The sequence below is a fragment of the Suricata suricatta genome, chromosome 8 (assembly GCF_006229205.1).
Source record: "Suricata suricatta isolate VVHF042 chromosome 8, meerkat_22Aug2017_6uvM2_HiC, whole genome shotgun sequence".
Lineage (NCBI taxonomy): Eukaryota > Metazoa > Chordata > Mammalia > Carnivora > Herpestidae > Suricata > Suricata suricatta.
In genome coordinates, this window is record NC_043707.1 from 9,859,810 (window position 1) to 9,881,735 (window position 21,926).

The following is a 21,926-nucleotide window of genomic DNA, read 5'->3' on the forward strand; positions in this document are numbered from 1 at the left end:
ATCATTTAATAGTCTCGTGAAATAAGACACATCAACCCAAGTTTGAATACGACAAAAGATCAGAATGACAAGAGAAAAAGAACATCACCTTTCCATGTGGCCATGCCCCTTATATCTAGGTCAAGCAAGGACCTGTCTGTTTTACTCGCTGGGGCCACACAAGCACCGAGAACACTGCCTGTGCAAAGTGAGCACTCAGGGAGAGAGCTGGTAAGTAAATGAACTGATTTTTCATTTAATTCAGAAATTTGTCCCGGTGGCTCTCACGTACGGGCCGCTTGCTGAGCATCATGGAAAACGCAGAGTGATTCCTCTGCTCTGCACTCAGGGACCACCTTTGCTGCGCTCAACAGCGCTGGGGGCGGGGTGAAAACACAGGCTCAGCCCCCACTGCCCTGTCGGAAGTCAGGAGGAAGTGTGGAGGAGGAGTGTGGGCAGAGGTTGCAGGGATGCGATAAAGCCTCTCCGCCTGGCCGGAGCCTTAATCCTGGCTTTGTTTCTCAAGGCCTCGGAGGCCCTGCTTATCATAGTCTGCCTGGCACCAGAATTACGTTCATGGGTTTGGTGCCTGTCCAGCTGGGGGAAAATGCATACCAACCCTCCCGGATTACGTGAACAAAGGAGGGACACCCGGCTTGCCCTCTGCCCGAAGCCCGGCCACCAAAGGATCCATCTTTGCCCGGTGGCTTCCTTTCCCGATTGTATCTGTTCATCACAGAACTACGAATCTCCAAGTGGGGAAGATGTCTTGAGGGTCATCTGGCCCCAGGGACTCCTGTCTGGACCTTGGCCTACCTGGTCACATCTCATTCAAGGCAAAGGGCTACCAAACTGGATGAAAAGTCCTTTTTCAGGTTTCACTTGGGGCTTTTCAGAAAGCCACAATCCTGTCTACCAGTAATTCTACTTTACATTCCCACAACATCTTCGCATTCCTCACCACCGCTCCACGCGCATTCCTTTGCTTTCCGGCCCTTTACAGCCGTAACTGCGGACGCCCAGCCCTTTTCTGCCTTGAAGTTAAGACTTTCCCCCTAAGTGGATTAGTCTCTGCTTATCTATAGCAAACATCACCTCGCTGCACACATCCTCTCCTTCAATTTGTCAGAGTCATTTCTGAACGCAGTTCCATTTTCGTGCTCAGTCTCTTTGGTCCCAACCAAAACAGTGCCCAAAATTCAAATAGGAGATACCTGGAATCATTTTAACTTTGAAACTAAAATGCAGCCACGGTGCAGTGGGTGTGCAGAAGTGACCTCGGGAGAAATTTAAATTGGAGGGATGGAAAAAGCCTTGGGTTTCTAATGATGAAAGGCTTCTTCTTTATCCTTAAGTCCAAAATTATCAATATTGCAGATCCGTATGTTCTTATCCCAAACCCGAGGGGCCAGATCTGCTTTGAAGGCTGGAGTTTTTCAAACTTTAAAAACAGCAATACTGGGCGTGGGGCACACATTAAAAAACCTCCTGAGCTGGACCTCGGGCGGCACCCCATAATGGAGCATGGCGATATTTTGCTGGCAAAACACATGAATATTCCCACTAAGTAGGATAAAGAAAGACTATAAATATCCTCATGTCAGTTCAGGTCAATTGTGCTGCCAATTGAGTTCGTTTTCAAACTTGAGAAAAACTCTTAGTTTTCAGAGCTTTCTGGACTTCGGGATGGCAGATAAGGGATTATACACAGGGACGTGACCCAAGTCAAAGAACCCATCCTAGCTCTCACGACCATTCCACATAAAGGTCCTTTTAAAGCATATATGGGTGATTATTTTCCTGGATATTCTGGACAAGTTCTGGTTTGTTGTAGTTGTTCAAACTGTTGTTAGAGAGCAAAACAAAACCCACAAACTGAAAACATCTCTCCGTGACGGCTGAGCCTGGGCAGCCTACAGGAGCGACAGTCCCCTGGTTAGGCACCCTTATCTTTCACCATTGAAGGAAAAGCCCACAAAACCTAAGTGTACACACGACATTTGTATCTAATGCAAAAAACACAAAGCCTGGTGCATTTGTCTCCAGCAGGTGCTTCTCAAACTTGATTGGCCGTAAGTACTAAGACCTGGGGATCTTATTAAAAATGCCGACTGTGTCTCATCAGATCTGGATGGGGCAGAAATTCTACATTTCAAATAAGCTCTTGGCTACTATCCTGGGTGGTGCACTGTGAAGGGCATGAGGTTTGAACACCGCTGGACCGGAGTTAGTTCCTGACTCTACCACGTATAAGCTGAGTGACCCCAGGAAAAGTCCGTAACTACTCTGAGGCAGTTTCGACCACCAGTTCAAATGGAAATAACAATACGCCCTCTTTTCATGATGGCAGGGCGTATGCGAGCTAGCAGCGCTGTCCCTGGCACATCCCCTGAACTGCATCCCATGTCATCGGTGGTAGGCTGAATGATTGCCCCCAAAGACGTCCACATGCCAATCCCAGGAACCTGTGAATGAGTATGCTATCTTGCACGGTAAAGGGGGAATTCGCAGATGTGATAAAGACCTTGAGATGGAGAGGTTATCCTGCGTTATCGGAGTAGGCTAATAACCACAAGGCGTTTATAAGAAAGGAGGAGGAGGGTGGGTTTAAGGAGAGAACATGAGGGGCCCTTGGGCAGCTCAGTCAGTTGAGCGTCTGACTCTTGATTTCAGCTCAGGTCATGATCAGAGGGTAGTCAGATTGAGCCCCATGGTGGGCTCTGTCCTGAGCATGGAGTTTGCTTGAGATTCTCTCTCTCTCTGCCCTCCCCTGCTCACTCTCTCTTTCTCACTCTCACATTAAGGAAAAAAAGAAGAGGATGAATCAAAGGTCAGAGAAGAGAGAAGACGCCATGCTGCTGGCTTTGAAGACAGGAGGAAGCAACCAGGCCCCAAGAACGGCGAGCAGCATCTAGGTGCTGGAACCCGTTCAAGGCCGCAGCCCTGCAGACCGACTCTGGACCTCCGACCTCCAGGACCACAGGGGAAACAATCTCTGTCGTTCCAAGCCACGAAGCTTGCAGGAGCTTGTTACAGCTGCCATGGGAAACTCACGCACCTCGTGCTGGACTAAGGCTGACGCAGGCTTGGTTCGCTTTACGTAACAGGACTTCCAGAGGCCGAACCGTTCACGCACTTGGAATCCTATAACAGCTGCCCAAAGCAGAGGTCCATACGCAAAGAACTCTCCAAGGAGCCTTTATATCCAGGGAAGAATTGTTCCACACTATCTGTTTTGTTTGGTTGTGGCAACTTTTAATCAACAGGCCAGACACACACACTCGTGACAAACAGGCTGAAAGGACCCCTTGTCGTCTAATGGCATCACCGCATTCCCATCTGTCAATGCCTCACATGACTGCCGGCGCGACCAAGCTTCAGTGTCAGGGGGCTGGAGCCTCCACGCCAGGGCGACTGAACAAAGTAACCCTGGGCTTCAGAGGGAAGGACTGAGAATTAGTGGTCTCAATATCTGCACAAACCTCCATTTGCTATTGATAATGTGGTTTATCCCACAGAGAAGCTTCGTAAAATAAGAAAATACCCAGGTGCCCAGAAAGACATCTGCAGAATGAAAACATGTGTTCCAAAACTAACTGGACTTGGTCCTGCATTTCTTAGGCTTTCCCTGCAGGCTCTGGAACCGTCCCTGCGTTCGTGCTTGCTTTATCAGACTCTGCGCTGCACGGCAGGGCCGCCCCCTCATCTCCAACCCCTCTATCCGCGGCATGCAGCCCCGTAACTGGCGCACTGCGTCCGCACGCCAAGAACTTGTAGGTGAACAAATATTACGATGAATATTTATTTCTTAAAAAGGTTTTTAACATTTATTCATTTTTGAGAGACAGAGGGAGACAGAGCGTGAGCAGAGGAGGGGCAGAGAGAGAGGGTGACACAGAATCCGAGGCAGGCTCCAGGCTCTGAGCTGTCAGCACAGAGCCCGACAGAGGGCTCAAACCCATGAACTGCAAGATCATGACCTGAGCCGAAGTCGGATGCTCAACCAACTGAGCCACCCAGGTGCCCCATAATGAATATTTATAATGGAAAGTGCCTTATGACTTTCATTAGAAAGAGCATTATTCATAAAGTTATTTTTCTCCAGTTTGGACTTAAAACTACTTGGCCCAAGATATTATTTATGGTAGAATTAAAAGTATGCTTTCTGATTTTATTTGCCTATTAATATATGCATCTGATAATTAACAATGTGCTAAGCAGTCAAAGCAAATAATTACTTTTCTAGTGTCTGCCCCTGCCTATGAGCTAAATGAGGAGGAAGCCACTAATTGCATATTAAAAAATGGTAACTAGCTTCAAAACATTCTGTTTAATCTCAGACCACAATATTCAAAATGGTAACAGTCTTTCCACTGGCTCAGTTACAACCGCCCAAAATAGTCCAACCCTTGAGAACAGTTACAAATTCCGCTCGGGTCACAATGAATATAAAATATGTCTTTAAAAGATTGCCAGTTCGCATTTACAATGCCTTCTGACCAACGGGAAAAGTTGAGCATAAAAACCCTATCTTTTAATTTACTATGCTCAGTACATTTTATAGAAGCAGCAGTGAAATTGCACGGAGAGCTTTTAGTTTAAATCTCATTCTGAAAGATGACTGAATGCGTTAACGTAATTCAGAACGAGTCGGCAAACATCTACAAAAACATGTTATATAATTCTAGTGAGTCCTATAACATTTCTATTTTCAAAGAAACCTCTGGACATAAAAATGGTAGAATTGGAATCTGACCTTCAAGTGTCCAGTAAAAGCAGAAGTTTGCTCACTGGACGGTCCAGAGTGAGAGATCTAGCTGAACTTACGGTGCACAATGGGCCAAATGACTCCAAAGCCCCCAGCTAACAGCAAGTCAGACCTTCGGGAAGCAGCATTAATCAGGCCAGCTGGCATATTACCCTGGTTTTACCCTGTCGACCAACACTCTGAGTCCTACTATGATTTCTAACTCCTTTAGAAACTGGGGCATCCAGGCGCACCTGGGTGGCTCAGTCAGTTAAGCGTCTAACTTCAGCTCAGGTCATGATCTCATGGTTAGTGTGTTCGAGCCCCACATCAGTCTCTGCACTGACAGCTCAGAGCCTGGAGCCTCCTTCAGATTATGTGTCTCCCCCTCTCTCTGACCCTCCCCTGCTGGCACACTCTCTCTCTCTCTCTCTGCATCAAGAATAAATAAATATTGGAAAAAAATAAGAAAGAAACAAACAAACCGGGGCATCCTACGGTCACCTAGGGTGGCCGAGTGTGAATGTGCGTCTGCCCCAAGCTGCTGAGATGTCCGCCACCTGCACCTGCCCCACACAGTGCAGCCCCACAAGGTCAAGGTTTTGAATGCTTACTGCACCAATGGGCTCAGAAATGGCGGCCCCGAGAAGGTAAGGGTCTGTCCAAGTTGGCCCAGAACATCAACGGCAGGTGTGGGGCATGCACCAGCCCTAGTCCAGGTCTCTATCCACTGCCTTATATCCTTTCTCTCCCACCTTGCCGCCTCTGCGGAAGCCCAACAGCAGGACGGGCTGATTCTCTGGGGGTGAGCACCCTGGGGTCCATCCGGCAGAACCCAATGCCATGGGCACGTCCACATTCATGACTCAGCATGAAATACATGCAAAGAGAGAACGCAGGAAGTTCTGAGGGCTCCTGCTCCTTGCACTCACTGGCCTTCGGGGAGGGTGATTCTGGGCAGCCCTTTTTCCGTTCTCACACCTTCATTTGGGGGTTGTTCTGGAAAGGCAGGCTGCCAGACAAGTGACCCTTGAACAATGAACGCACCCCGGCCTACTGCAGAGTGCCTCAGCTTGTAAAGGCACCGGAAATCACGGCAGGACCCAGAGCCCTGGTTTACAAGATGATGCTGGCGAAAGCAAACATGTGCGGCCACAGCAGTGCTTTCTGCAATGGCCTTCAAGCCGCTGCTGCTCCAGGAGCAGAGACCACTAAGAGTGGCCACAGGAGTCCACTCTACCTGTGTGATGGGCAGGTGGCAGTTCCACCTGCTTGTTCTTGCTCACTGGGCAAGGTATCAGAGCAAGAACCAAAACTGCAAGAGAGTTCTAGAAGGCATCTGGTGTTTTTACATTCTAGCTCACTGTTCTTGAGGGGACCCATCCTGCTCTTCAGACCACATGTGCTACAGGGGAAATGAGCTCACACCTGGCTTCAAGGGGCCAGGAGCGCAGGATGAAGGATGCGTGTGGCTCTGGGACTCTGACTGGACCACCAAGAATGAGGTACTTGCTTCTGTCGTGGTTTCTGATGGGAGCTCCAAGAGCCACTGCCCAGAGACAGCCTGCCTAAAAATGAAATCAACCCAGAGGAAAGCAGGGCTGAGCAAGAGACCAAATCCTGATCACAACCTCGGAGCTTCTGGATCTAGCCATACCTGAAGCCCAGAGAGGCCCCTGGACTTTACAGTCCCATAAAGGAACACAAATCTGTAATTTAAAAAAAACAATAGGGGAACCTGGGTGGGTCAGTTGGTTAAGCATCCACTTCGTCTCAGGTCTCGATCTCACAGTTTGTGGGGTCAAGCTCCTGACAGCTTGGAGCCTGGAACATGCTTTGGATTCTGTCTCCCTCTCTCTCTCTGCCCCTCCCCCACTCCTGCTCTCTCTTTTTCTCTCTCTCAAAAATAAATAAAAACATAAAAAATTTAATAAAAAATATAATAAAATAAAATAGTAATAATAATTTCTCTCACTTGCAAATGAAAAAGCACTAAATACAGGAGAGATTAAAACGTAAGAAGAGGGGGAATAAGAAAAGAACACAGTCATGGATACGGTATCTGGAAGCAGTTCAAGTCTGTCCCCTGGACAGAAAGGTGACACATGGGAATCTGTTCCATTTTTCATAGTAAGCTCAGAACATCAGAACAGTAGCTGTGCCTAATTACTGTGATTAATCTCCCAAATTCTAAATATAAAATGAGCGTACGTTTTCTGATGTTCAAGGATACTCCTTCCAACAGCCACGGAGGGAAGGAGTGAGCCGCTACCAAGTCCGGATGTCTCTGTGAGAGCAATCTGTTCTTCAGCCCAAACGCAGTGATGACGGGAGGTGCGGGGGGTGGTCCCAGCCCCTGAGCAAGTCCTACCTGGCATGGCGTGGACGAGGTCTCCGCAGAGAACAAAGAATCTAGGTTTGGGCTTCAACTTGTTGATGGCCTCCACCGCTTGCTCGGTCAGACGGATCTCCTGCCCCCACTCGTCACCGCCGCTGTCACAGTTCCCGGTGGACCAGGCCTTCACGAGCCCGAACTGTGGGTCTGCACCTTGGATGAAGTAGAACGGGCCTTTCCATTCCCTTTCCTTTTCTTAAAAAAACAAAGTGGGGGGGAGGAGAAGGAAGAGGGAAGAAATATTATGAAATCTGTCAGGGAAATCATCCAGGCTATCATGCAAGTGGATACAATATTTTTCTTAAATTAAGTAGGTCATTTTAATAAGCTGCTGTTCAAACATACCATTTTCCTGTCATAGTCTAGAGGATTTTGATTTATACTAATTATGCCTGGGACCTGGTGAATCCCGAAGGCCGGGAAAAACCCCGCGGGCCGCACCGGCCACCCAGCCAAGCTGTTTGTTTAAAACCCGCCGGCCAAAATGGGGCTCAGCGGCAAACAGCATGCTGTACAGAGGATACTAACGTTCAATAATCGTTTTCTAATTAGAATTAAAAATACCAGAAACTGAAAGCTGCCAGAGTATTATATTTAAATTATGAGGTGAAGGGCTTGCAAAATCCTTTCTGCCAGGCTCGATGGCACCGTTGGCACTGTTTCGGGGGATATGACAGAATTTTAGTTATAAAACCTGGTTTCTGGTAGGAAACACAGGGCCAGAAATGAAATCTCGAGTTCATCAACGAGTAGAAGAAAAAAACAATCGATGCTAACATTTCAAAGGCAACAACAAGCCGTGGGCTTCAGCGAGGTGTGAGGCTGGGGGGAGGGGGTGGAGAAGTGGGGGAGGGAGGAAGAGGGGATCCTCTGTGTTCTTGGAAAGGGCACTGCGTCACCTGAACCGAGAGGATGAGGCGTGCCCTTCCTCCTGGTCCTGCTGGTCCCGGGCTTGGCGGGCCACGGGTCCCCACAATTAGCAGCCCACAGAACTGCAGGCAGCACCTGCTTCTGTAGAGGCAGAGGGCCACTAGTGGGCACGGGGGCCCTGTGGGTGTCCAACGTTTTTCCCCCTGGTGACAGCATCCTTTCTTCAAACCAAACCTTATACAGCAGACCAGCATTGAAACCCAGGGCTCTCGGCCTGAGCTGGATCCGAGCACAGACCAGTTTGAAGACCTCCCAGTGCACAGCCCGTGTTCATCCTCTGAGGAGGCCACGGCCCAGAGATGTGCCACAGCTTGTCCGAGGGCCACTAGCGATCCGTGGCAGGGCCACATGACCCCACCCTCTCGAGACTGTGTTCTTCTTTGTAACAAATGAGTGTATTTTGCCTGTTAACTAAGTGGCATTTCCTTTGGAAGTCATGAAGATGTCACAGTTTCCAAAAAGCTCCTTAGAGTCAGTTCACATCTGTGGGTTCAGTTCGTTCATTTATTCAATAAGTATTCACTGAGAGCCAACTGCTTGCCAGGCCCCATATGTGGTGCTGACAAGAGGCAGCTGGACCCAGACAGACGAGGCCCCTGCCCTCCTGGGGCTCAGTCCTCATGGGGGAGAAAGACGGTGAACAGGAGCACCTGGGTGGCTCAGTCGGTTAAGCCTCTGACTTCAGCTCAGGTCATGGGTTCAAGCCCCACGTCGAGCTCTGTGCTGACAGCTCAGAGCCTGGAGCCTGCTTCTAATTCTGTGTCTCCCTCTCTCTCAGTCCCTCCCTCTCTCATGCTATCTCTCTCTGTATAAAAAAAATAAATAAAACATTAAAAAAATTTTTTTAAAGAAAAGAAAGAAAGACAGCCAACAAAGAAATGTACAGAGAAGGGAGCCAGACTAGGAAGGTCAAGTGAAAAGCAAGGGCTGATTTCAACTGGGCACGCAGGGCAGGCCTCTCTCTGACGTGCATCATCTAAGCTGAGATCTCAGGGGCGAAGAGCCACCCTCCTGACACCTCGCCTGGCTCACTGTCATCTCAGAGTGGACCTCTGGCTTTAGGCCTCCCTTCCTTCTCAACTCCTGTCTCAGAACTAAAAACGCAAGCGTGCCAGCTACCTGCTCACATATTTATAGAACAAACCGTGTATGCAAGTCACCCCACCGGTTCCTGGGGTGAGCAGACTGTTAGCTGCTCGAGCAAATCACAACCATCCGGAAGTCCACCTGAACAAGGGCTGCATGAAGCCCGGGGGCATGCGTCACATTCCAAAGGACGGACATCCAGCACTCCTACGGGATGTGAACCCTCTAGTGTGACGTCATTCTAAGCAGAACGTGGTGACGGGATGTGCCCTTCGGGGTTTAGGCGACACCAAGATACGGAAACAATCTAAATGTACGTCAATGGAGGGACGGATAAATGAAATGTGGTCTACAGGTACAGTGTGCTATGATTCAGTCTTAAAAAAAAAAAAAAAAAGGAAGGAAATCCTGCCATTTGAAGTAATATGGATGGACCCAGAGGGCACTGTGCTAAGTGATATAAGTCAGCCAAAGAAAGACAAATATCATCTGATCTCACTCATATGTGGGTTCTCATATAGTCAAACTGATAGAAGCAGAAAGCAGAACGGCGGATGCCAGGGGCTGAGGGTTAGGGGAAATGGAGGAGGTGATGGTCAAAGGGTACAAAGTTCTAGTTCTATAAGTTTTGTAGCCTTACTGTGCAGCTTCCTGCCCTCAGCTAACAATACTGTACTGTACAATGAAAATTGGCTACAAAGGTAGAATCTAATTGAGGTGCTCTTAGCATACACACAAATAATAATAATGATAATAATGGTAAAACGGGGTTTAAAGGTAATAAAGGTAATAATAATAAAGATAATAATAATAATAATAAGGTAATAAAGGGTTCGGAAGGAGAGGAGCATGTCCAGGACCTTGACAGCAGGATGGCCCCACAGGTGTGTATTTATTCCCAAACCCTTGGGGACTGTTGTACACATTAAACATAGACAGCTTTTTACAGGTCCACCATGCCTCAATAAAATGGCTAAAAAGATAAAGAGAGACACTAGGCTAGAAAAAGACCATGACTTCCATCTTGCTCGTTCTCTCTCGCTTTCTCTCAGAGCCCCCACCGTGGACCAAAAAGGGCTGCCGTGCAGGGACTCACCCTACAGAAAGGCCAACATCATAAGGAGCTCAGGCAACAGCCCATGAAGAATGGAGGCCCTCCAAGTAACAACCGCGTGGGCGAACTTGGAAGAAAGGATTCTCCCTTAGTGGGGCCGTCAAGTGAGACCACAGCCCCGGCTGACACAGTGCCTGAACCCTGGGGTTTGGAGACCCTGCTGCATGAGAATCCGAAGAATCTGTCCCGCTAGGCAGCGCTCGGATTCTACACTGAAACGGTGAGATGACAATGAACATTTGTTGTTTCGAGTTGCCAAGTTTCAGGGTCACCTGCTACAAAGTAATAATAGATCCTGAGGGATCAGGCATTAAAGACGCAGAGTCGGCAGACTTCTTCAAGAGTTGAAGGCTGGGGTCACGGAAAAAATAGATGAGATCCCCATTTGTGTTTTAAAGTCAATTGTTAGCATCAATCACTGATTTTCCTTGAATAATAACCTTTTTACACTGAAAGCTTTTAGCTACCTTCCTCTTTCTGAGGCAGTCTGCGGAGCTGTTTCAACTGGATAAATGAGTCAGAGCCAGATCAGGGAGGGGATCATCACCCCAAGGTTGGTGCATAAATCAATATCCTAAAACAAACAGAAATCAGGAACAGTTTTCTACAGCAAACGTCTTCACAAATATAGTTTCCTACAACAAATAGTCATCGTCTCAAAAAGTCAATAGTCCTTGGAGGTATTAAATCTTTCATTATTATTTGTTTACCTAGTAAAATCTTAGCTAGAATCGCAATTTTATGATGACAAGGCACAAAATAAGTAGATGTGACCTGAAATGACAGCTCACCTATCACTATTCCATCTGCCTTACCTATGTAATAAGGACAATCTGTCGACTCGGAGCTCTGCATTCTCAAAAGCACATGGGTCCCTCTTGAAGTTCTGTGACAGAAGCTTGTGGTCTTTGGCCTCATCGTAATATATTAACCAAGGCTGAATTAAGGGTATTTGAGACTTATAATGTGTACTTGTAGAGGGAGGAAACTTTTATAAATTTATACCTCCCCACATCCCTCAAGAGGGACAGATGTTTACATTATGGAAGGGAAGGCTTAACAACGTGTGCCTTAAACTACTTTGCCAAAGTCCACAATCACGCCCAGGGGAGGGCACGGGCATCACGTGGCATCTACAGGAGGCGGGGAGAGCTTGCCACACCATCCCCTGCAGGGCACAGGTCTGGCCCTGGCACGGACCAGCTTCTCTCTTCAGACTCCCAGAGACCACTGTTCCAGCAGTTCGAGCCACGGAAGTTCAGAGGTACTGAGGTCCATTCCTGAAGCACTCCAAGAGCATTTTCTATTACTGAAAAAAAAAAAATACATATATACTTGGGGACCCAGCAGGCTTTTTGGTTTTGTTTTGATTTTCCTAGTCAAAGAACTTAACTATGAGACTGCTGGGTTAAACGGCAAATGCCTGATATCCCCCACACCCCCTAAGAGAAGCAAAACTGCTGGAAGTGGTGACTGAGGGGAGAGAGAAGGTGCATTCGGCAGGAGAGCGCCAATAAAGCATGCTGCTCCGAGCACGAAGGGCGGGGCTGGGCCTAGGCCTTGGCCTGGCCTCAGAGTCACCACCTGCCAGCTTGCTGGAAAGACCGCAGCTCAAGCCCACCCCAGACCTGCCGCCTACTGAGGCGGAGTCTGCATGTTAATACATCTCCACGTGATCTGTATGCAAATCCAAGTTTGAGAACACGGACCTGCAACTAATCAACGAACTGCCTGATGTGTTTGACCAGAAACAGGTGCAAAGTGATTTTGGTTTCCCTCAACTGAAATAACGGCTTGGAGGATTTGTTATTGTTTTGCATATTTTCCTATTCCTTTTGAGGTCCCTGTCTGTGTCCAGTTCAGTAATTTCCAAAATCGATCGAAGAATGTGGGCAGGGACCCTGACTGGCGCCTATGATAAGGCCAAGGTCAAATTTTGAGTACTTGTAGAATGAATGCATTAAAAGATAGAGTGAATTGATTAAACTAAGACCTCATTTCTGAGCTCAGTGGTACCCAAACAAGACTATGATCTTTTGAAACATCTGACACAAACTTCGAGGAATGTCTATAGGGTACTTACATTTAATACATCATGAAGTATACATGTATTTAACTAAAACACCTAAATCCTCTATAAACAAGAATGTTCACAGTGAACTGAACTTTTTCAGTGTGAATTTTTGTAACAAATCCGAAGAGCTGGTGTGGCACCTGCTGCTGTTGTAACGAAAGAGCCCAGATGTAGTAGCCTGAAACAGTTCCCGTTCACTACCTCAGCGTCTGTGGGGTGAGGTCTAGGCATGGCTTAGCTGGGTGCTCTGCTCAGGGTCTCTCGCAAGCTGTCAGCCAGTGCCGAGGTCTCATACGAAGACACACGGGGCAGGGTGTGCTTCCCAGCTCACTTTTGGGGCTGTTGACTAGACTGCTTGCTGGCTGTAGACCAGAAGCGACCCTCGGTTCCCTGCCACGTGGGCGTCTGCAACCTGGCCGCTAGTAACAGGGAAACTGGCCTCATCGGAGCCAGCAAGGGAGAGGGTCTGCTAGCAAGGGAAGTTACGAGCTTAGGTAACCTGGTGACGGAAGTGATGCCGCATCACTGTGCTGTGTTCTGTTCATGACAATCAAGTGGGGAGGGCAGCCGACACTCAAGGACAGAGGATCACAGAGGCCTCGAATACTGGCAGACGGGGATCACCTGGGGCCTCGGAGCGCCTGTCTGCCACAGAGGGTGACATTAAACAAGGCCTAGCCTCACATGGCCGCGCGTTTACACCTGACCCTCCTGCACTGAGCTGTGGGAGCCCACGCACTGCAGGCCCTCCCAGGGAGGCTGAAGGTCTACCTTATAGACGCCATCCTTTCCCCACTAAAGTACTGGAAGTTTTCGGTGTGGGAGGGTCTTGCAGAATTAGCAACCCTCTCATTTAGCCAACAGGGGATACTGAGGTCTGGCTAGGAATCTTACTCACAGTTCAAGTTCAAGACCACACAGTTAATCCAGGATCTCAGTGCTGCAGGGTTGGCTTGGAGAGGACGGAGCCAAAACGGAGATGGAATGTGCCCTGGACTGCTGCAAGCTGTCCACCTCCATAAAGACATTTTTATCTCCAAAAAGTTTCCTTTGAATGGACCGTCTTGGTAAATAAGAAAGCTGTACACAAAGATGATGCTGGCAGGTTTTTCCCCAGTAGGATGTGAGGCTCACAGTTCCTGCCACTAGCATTGGGCTGATTCAGGGTACAGGCTAGAGCCCAGAACATCCATCTTCTAGGGGATGCTAATTGGTGATTTTCTCCAGAGATGACAAACTCCAGGTCTCTGGATGCGGTCTGGCTAGCAGATGTGTTTTGTTTGGCCCACGTAGTAGTTATAAAATTTTGAATTTGTTGCCAACATTTTAAATTCATGAGTTTCATCCAGATACCTGGTTTTCTGGATTCTCTTGGAAAATGTGGGCAAACCAGACCCAACTGGAGTCTGCTGACTGGCTGGGCTGAGTAGTGGCTGCCCATCAAAGGGGGTGTGTGCTCTCAAATTCACCACGGTCCACACTTGGTCCCACACTTGGCCCATATCTATGTAACTCTCCCATTTTGCTTAGAGGTACGCATGAGGAGACTTGGCAAGGTCAAGGTTAAGTACCTTGCTCGAGCTCTAACAAAGGCTGAGAGGCAGAATCTGTTATGCCACAGAGCCCTGACTTCCAGGCAGGTGGTCACACAGGAGAGATTATACATACAAAAGACCTACGTAGCCAGGAGGGCCGAGGTCTGGCAAACGATGTGCCAGGAAAAAGAAGCTCTGAGTTACCATAATGAATAGTGCCATACCTAAATCAAATCAAAGTTCCATTTTAAAAAATATAAATTAATTTAAGAACACTTTAGTAAAGGAAAAACTGGCCTTAGAGAGAAATTTGATTCAGCCGTTGTGTACAGAGTATGAAGATTTGGCCACGTCCCGATTTCTGCTAACTGATAGAGACGGTCATAGAAAACGGTCTTTCAAAACTGAGGAATAAAAAGACAGTGGATTTGGGTGGTATTAAACTATAGACAGTAAAGGACTGTGAGTCTTTTCTAAGCATTACTGGGTACAAATCAACTGTACACAAAGCAGAATCTTAGAGACCTTTAAAAACTCGCACAATGCCTCCCCACTAAGCCTTCCTACAAGACTGTTCACATGCCAGTACCCCACCCAAAAGATATTCGTATCAAAGTTCTCTTTGCACTTGGCACTTCTAACATCGGGGACTAAATGTTGTCTCGGATTTGCCTCTGCCAATACACTTCCTCTCCTTCACCTTTATTATCCCTTTCAGGCACATCTGTCAACTGTTAATGAAAGCTGACTTTTTAACATATACCAAGGATTAGAAATTTCATTGATCCTTTCACTATTACCAGTTAATCAATGACTAATTATAATTAATGCACCCCCGAAAGCAAATGAATCACGATTTTCATCACCCTACGAGGAAAAGGTCTGCGCGAGGCAGTCGTGCCGCTAATTAATACCTAACGCTGTGACAGTCTGTGCTCTCCTGACGTGCTAAACGTGTTACTTCACAGGTAACTTAATTTTCATAAAGCAACATCTCATTTTCTAAATCTCGTTTCCGTTCTGGAAGATACTGGTTGAGAAGTCTGATGAGCAGGCAGTCTGATGGTTATGACGCCGTATCACTACATCATAAGACTATTTGAAAGTTCAATTCTGGACTCCTGCCAATTCTCGGATGCAAAATCATACATGAATTGGGACCAGAGGGGCCACATTTCTCCGTATGACTAGAAAGCCATGGAACTGACTTAAAGAGGGAGTAGAAAGTAGTATGTTTGCTTTTCTGGGTATGTCCAAGCTTCCGGCTTGTACCAGCAGCACCTTCAACTCTCCCACGAGCAAATTCGTCACCTTCCCTTCTTACCCTGATGGCCCTGAGTTTGCCACCATGGTCCCCAGTCCACCAACGTATGGATGATAGGATTGGGTGCCACTGGGGCCATTCAGCCTCCCGGGTGGATGCACCCTCATCTGTGGCGTGCCGCAGTACGCCCTTGACCTCCGCAGCCCCAGCGCCTTGGGGCAGGGCTCCACCACCCACCCGGGGCCACCAGGAGCTCCCCACGCAGTGCTCCCCCTCCGGCTGCCACCGTGACTCTTCCTAAAATGCTTATGCTGATCATCAAGCTCCCCTGCTGAAGGGTCACCACGCTCTAACCCCCATGAGGAAAGGCCACGTTCCCTTTCCGGCGTAGTGTCAGCATGGATCACTGGGTTACTGGCATGTGAGGGGTGCTTAGGACACAGCCGGTGACTGAAGAGGATAAATGAAGAGGTCGACAGACCTCCATGCATTCCTGCCGTTGGGCCTGAAGTGCAGTGTGAGGGTCTTGCCGCTAACCTGCCCACTGCCCCCCCCAGACTGGTGGCTATCACCCAGGGATGATTCTGACCCCCTGGGGGGCGCCTGGTTCAGTGGAGAGGCCAGCGTCCCGTGTCACACAGGCAGCGGCAGGTGGTCCGGCCCCTAACGTCCCCGTGACATCGAGAAACCCGACAGCAAACATGCCGCAGGTCCCCCCAGACGGCCCCTTAGCTGCTCCTCAAACCCACGCCCCGCTTTCCCACTCCTTCCTGGGGGGACGCTCCCCTTTCTGCTGCGACCCCACCCCCCCCCAGCCCAGCCCAGAGCCTACCTTCGTCCACTGCAAGCCGACACAGCCCTTCCCTCTCCTGGTGCCCGCTACGTGACAGGTGCCACACCAGTCTCTGGACGCTCAACTGTGAGCCAGCCACGGGTCCCAATCCTTAAGACCACCCTCCCCAGCGGCAGGGAGGTGCGCGGCCACAGACAGTGACAGCTGGGCGGGAAGGCTGTGGCTGCCTGAAGCAGGGAGGCAGCGCGACAGCTGAGGTCCAGACGACGGCCAGAGCCGGACGCAGGGCAGCTGTGGGACACCCCCGGGCCAGGACCAGCCCCTGACATCCGCAGCAAATGCAAATGCAGGACCTGTGGGTGCGGGCCAGGGCATGAGCCCAGGCGCCGCTTGGGGCCTCCATCTCCCAAAGCCCTCACCTGCTGCCAGCGTAACCGAGACGCTGAGACTCAAATCTCACGTCCGCCCTTGACCACCCATGTCACGTGATGCCATCTCTTAACCTCTTGGGGCCTCAGGCTCCTCACCTGCAAAGTAAGAACACACCTCTCTCGAAAGGGCTGTTGTGAAGGATTCCTAAGTTAGTACAGGAAAAGCAAGCGCACTTGGCACACAGCAGGCTCTCAGGTGTGAGTTTCCGTTATCACGACTCTTATTCTGGGTAACTCCTACCCTGGTCTTAGCAGAGACAAAGCCAACGAAGTCCGCCCATGTCTTTATGCCCCCACACACAGTGGGGCGCGGAAGATATCTGATGATACGCACGCACGCACACACACACACACACGCACACACACACACACACACACACACACGCAATCACATGCTTTGATCTTCACATCCCGTCCTCCACATACTGGAGATACGGCTTGGGTTACAAAACAGCAGAGATGGGTAGCTTTACAGCTGTCTGGAGGCTTTCTGGCTAAAGAGCAAATGCCAATGAAATGCAATTTTTACAGTTCCTCACGGTGGCCATCTGCACAGTGAGTCACAAGCAAACTGCCTTCAGCAACACCCCTCATCTTCTCTGAGGATGAATCTTATTTCAGCGGCTACGTATGACAACAACACAAGAGTAGCAAAACAATCTTCACCACTTTGGGGACTCTTTCTGGTTTAACAATCCAAGTATCCCGACTGGAAAACTGCCAGGACTTACGCCCGATTAAATAGCGTCGTCCATCAGTGGTCATCCGGGGCTGGAGGAGGGCGGGGTGGTGGCGGAGGGGTGCGGGGCTTCTTTCTGCGGCGATAAAATGTCCTAACATTGACGGTGGCGGTGATCACACAACTCTTTTGAACAGACTACCAGCCACTGAACTGGGCACTGTAGAAGGGTGAATATGCGAAGCTATTAAACATAACTGTGCCCCTCAGGTCCCCTCCTTCCCCCAAACAATTAACTGTGACAGCCATATGTCTCCATTACTTTTCCTAAGCAGCGAGGTGAATTTATCCAGCCTCTCTTTTCTTTGCCTAAATGCATTCAAAGGTACCTTTTTTTTTTAATGTTTTTTTCTTTTTTTGAAAGAGAGATAGACAGTATGAGCAGGGGAAGGTCAGAGAGAGAGAGAGAAGGAGACACAGAACCCGAAGCAGGCTACAGGCTCTGAGCTGTCAGCACAGAGCCCAATGCGGGGCTCAAACCCACGCACCGTGAGATCATGACCTGAGCCGAAGCCAAACGCTTAACCGACTGAGCCACCCAGGCGCCCTGCAAAGGTACCTTTTGGGACACACAAAAGCTTTGGAGTCATAGCTTGGCTGCCAAATTTGCCACTGGGGGATAAAGGGCCTGCGGAAATCTCTATCTGCAACCCTGCAGGGAAGTAAAAAGGCAGACGGGCCAGGACTCCCTGGCCGGGGGGCTCCCAGCATCCCTGGCTTCAGCCGATGCTGTTCTGGACAAGAGCTAAAGGGGAAAGAAGACATTTCTGGAACCTCTTCCCCTTTTCCAAAGCAGAAGTCCATCGGGGGTTTGCCTCCTGGGGGAGGGTGTGTGCCAGGACTGGCTGCCCACCATCACCCACACTCCCGTGCTGACAGGGCAGGCGGCTGCAGGCCGGGGGTGCTCCGGGGAGAAGGGGAAGTGGGCGCTCTCTCGGGGCACCAGTGTCTGCAGGCACAAGGCTGGCAAACAGAGGCTCGGGACGCAGAAGGCAACCCTCCCTCAGGGCAGACGCAGACCCAACAGGGCGGCCACCTGCTAACAAGAACCTCCTACAGCAGACAGCTCTGAGCAGCGCACAAACCTCAGGGCCACCTAGCGTGGTCTGCAAGGGATCCTCTAAATCGATTCAATTCCTGGTTTCTGCTTTGTCCAGAGGATCCATGGTGTAAGCAGTGGGTTAGACAGACACAGGAATGTGATCAAGGGGATAGTGTATTCGTTCATATTTACTCATTTGTTTATATAAAAAACAGTCACTGAGTGGCCACCACTGCTGACACTGTCTTAGGTCTGAGTCTCTGGGCCTCCAGGAATGTATCATCTAGAGGCATGAAAAGACATGAATGTCACAGGAATAAATACACAACTATTAAGTTGTAGTAAGTGTGGTAAAGGAAAAGAAGGAGGGTAGGGGAATAGCAGGGCCCTAACTGAGAATGGGAGAATCAGCATGGGTATTTTTTAAATGCTGCATGAAGAGGGGCGCCTGAGTGGCTCAATCAATTAAGCATCCAAATTCGGCTCAGGTCATGGTCTAGCAGGTCATGGGTTCGAGCCCCGCATTGGGCTCTGTGCTGATAGCTTGGAGCCTGGAGCCTGCTTCGGATTCTGTGTCTCCCTCTCTCCCTGCCCCTCTCCTGCTCATGCTCTGTGTCTCTGACAGACCCAATTCTTGTTTCAAAGAGATGGCTCTGAATGCCGTACACGGAATGGACTGTTGGGGCAGGGGTGGACGCAGAAGGCTGCTGGAGGCACTGGGGCGAGAGATGTGAGTGGCTGGGGGTCACAGCGCTGGGAGCTGGGAAGGGAACGGACAGACACAACCAAGGGAGCTCTGAGCTGCAGGGACAGGGCCGTGGAGACAGGGGGAGAAGAGAGGTCAGCAATGACGCCTAGGCTTATGACTGCACAGGAGTTGAGGGAAGACTGGAGAAGGAGCAGACTGGGCAGGAGACAAAGAGCTGTGGCTTACTCCAGGATGCGCTGGTGACGAGGCCGAAGCACCAGCAGCGCTGTGTCCCCTTCTCAGCCCTCCCAGCTCCTAGTTTAGGACCCAAAATCACCGAAGTGTCTCAGCACCCTCATGTAAATGAAGCCAAGGCACACGTCCTCACAGCACTCTGCCTTCGGTTTACAAACGGGGACCTACAACATTAGCCTGACTGGGTTTGTTGTTGTTGTTCTTTTAACCAAGGGGACACGGAGACTCTGGGCATTCTTTCACTCAACGGGTAGTTCCTGATTGTCTCGCTGCGTATCCGACCAGGTTTCAAAAGTGGAAAACACTACTGCCTGTAAGTGATTGTAGGGTTTGGCAAAGTTAAAAATCATATGCTTCACAAATATAAAAAGCTGCCAGTCAGTCCTCTCGGGGAAACAGACGCTCTCTTAGCAAACCTCCAGATTTACCAACACGTGGCATGCCCTCTGCAAAGGCGTGGCCTGGCAACCCAGGTCCCTCAAGACGTGGGCTCCGTGCGTCCACCAGGCGCCGGCCCCGACCCCGTGCGTGCTAACGCTTGTTTTTAAGTCACTTAATTGAACATGTAAACCAGAGAAGTATGAATTGTAAAAAGGGTTGTTTCTAAGAAAGCTCAGACAGAGGGAGACTCAGTCAAAGGCAAGCTGGTAAAAATAAAGCACTGTTGAATTAGGTGTTGTGCAGGCAAGTGTAAAAGATTAGAGGGAAAAGAAAATATAAACCTAAAAGAATTCTTCACTCCAAGTGCTTTCTGAGGGATTCTTAACGGACTACTCCATTGGAAGAAACCCAAACTGGAAAAGATTCATTATGGATGCTGTTTCTGCATGAAGGGCTCCGTGGCAGGCCCATCTGTAAGCCCATACTTCAAGACAAGTCCTTGGCGCGACCTCAAAAGAATGGTAAATGGATGTACATTTATAGTTTACATTAAAAGGAAATGTTAAAAGATTGTGTAATTTTTTAAATTCCCCTGTTTAGCTATGTTTTTCTATTCACTGACCAATGACTAGGTTTCTACTGTAAGAAAAAACATAAAAGGAAATTTTCTAATAATTAGACCCTTCCCCACACCATACATAAAAATTAATTCAGGGGCGCCTGAGTGGCTCAGTTGGTTAAGCGTCCAGCTTCGGCTCAGGTCATGACCTCACGGTTTGTGGGTTCGAGCCCCACATTGGGCTCTGTGCTGACGGCTCGCTCAGACAGAGCCTGGAGCCTGCTTCGCATTGTGTCTCTTTCTCTCTCTGCTCCTCCCCCGTTCACTCTCCGTCTCTCAAAAATAAATAAATGTTAAAAAAAATTTTGTAAATAAATAAAATATGTAGGGACATAATCTTTTTAAGAAAACCACCAAAGAGCCCTAATCTCTAAGAGGGAACATATTCTGGTATAAAATGAACTGGGGGGGAAAAAAGAAAAAACACTTTAGGACCTGAAAACAGAGATGGGTAATTTGTAAACCTCTTTTATCTTGATATTTCTCTCTTTTAGAAGTGCTTCAAAACAGATGTCATAAATTTTTCAGAAAAACAATTATTTGCTAGGAGAAAGTAGTCTTCATTAGGATGCATGTCAAAGAAATATAATTACCAATTTGGCTAATTAAAATGAATATGTGAACATGCCCGAGGAACGTGAACCTTCTCCAAGGCGACAGGGACAATTTACTTTTTATAAACATCTGTCGAAAGGGCTTAGCAGGTGATGTGAGCAGGGAATGGATGACGGAAGCCAGGCCTCACGTCACCACCACCAGAATATCACCCCTCATGCAAACCACCAGGAGCGAAGTGGTCTTCACATTTGTGTGCCCCACCCCCCAGATTCTTATGTTGAAACCTAACCCCTGATGTGATGACATGTGGAGGTAGGGCCTTAGGGACAAGATGAGGTCCAGTGACGAGATTAATGCTTATGAAGAGACCCAGCAGGGCTCGGTCCCCACCTCCACCACGTGAGGGGACAAGACCACGGTCATCTATGAACGAGGAACGTGGGCACCACACACGGATTCTGATCTCGGGCCTTCCAGCCTCCAGGACGGCAAAGAGTAAGTGTCTGTGGTTGATACGCTGCCTGGTCTCGGGGCTTTGTTAGGACCACCTGAATGGGCTAAGACAGTTTCAGTTTCACCTGAGAAATAACGGTTTAGCTAATGCTGGAAGGGACTTCAAGGAGCAAGTTAAGAGGGTTATCAGGGCTGAGATTATAGGCAGTGTGGCTTGAATAAACCAAGCTTCTTTCACGGGGAGGGTGGATTTGAGCAAGGGACGGGGGAAAAGCCAGTGCCTTCCCTTTGTCCTCCCAGACTGGCTCTGGGCCAACTCTACCAGCTTGTGGCTTCCTATTCCCACAGAGCCTGGACTGGCATGGGACCCTCGAAAAGCATCTCCCAAAGTTGCCAGCAGGAAATGAGGAGGTGGGGAAAACGCTGTAGGAGCAATGGAGGCACCTTGCGGGTGGACTAGGGGTTCAGCATCCAGTGAAGTGAACCCACAAGATCAGGCATTCCAAGGCCGGGCCTCTAAAAGCCTTGCACTAAATGGTCCACAGTAAGCATGCCCACGGGGGTTAAGGGAAGCCCAGGATCACTTTCCTTCTTCCTACCTCAGCAAGGTACGTATCCTGCCATTTTCTCTTCTGAGGCTTTCTCTCCCCACCCCCCCATTCTTGTCCAGGTCAATGACTCTCTTGTTCTCTGTCCCCCCTGTGGCGGCATCAGTGGGTCGGTCAGCTCTGACACCTCAGTACCCCCACCATCTCCAGCAGAAGCCCTCCCCCATCCCACACACCGCCAGCGACCACAGGTAAACACATCCAAAGCGAACAACATGGTGCTGTTGAAATGCTG

At 49.1% G+C, this 21,926-nt stretch overlaps 1 protein-coding gene across 2 annotated transcripts in view; it reads right to left on the minus strand.

Annotated features, from left to right (window-relative positions):
* The window catches only part of CPPED1 (calcineurin like phosphoesterase domain containing 1), a 97,486-nt gene that overhangs the window by 73,460 nt on the left and 2,100 nt on the right, over window positions 1-21,926 (minus strand). For both annotated transcript variants that reach the window (XM_029949005.1, XM_029949004.1), the window contains exon 2: window positions 7,098-7,316. In XM_029949005.1, coding sequence (XP_029804865.1) covers window positions 7,098-7,316 — 219 coding nt within the window. The remainder of the gene's footprint in view (window positions 1-7,097; window positions 7,317-21,926) is intronic.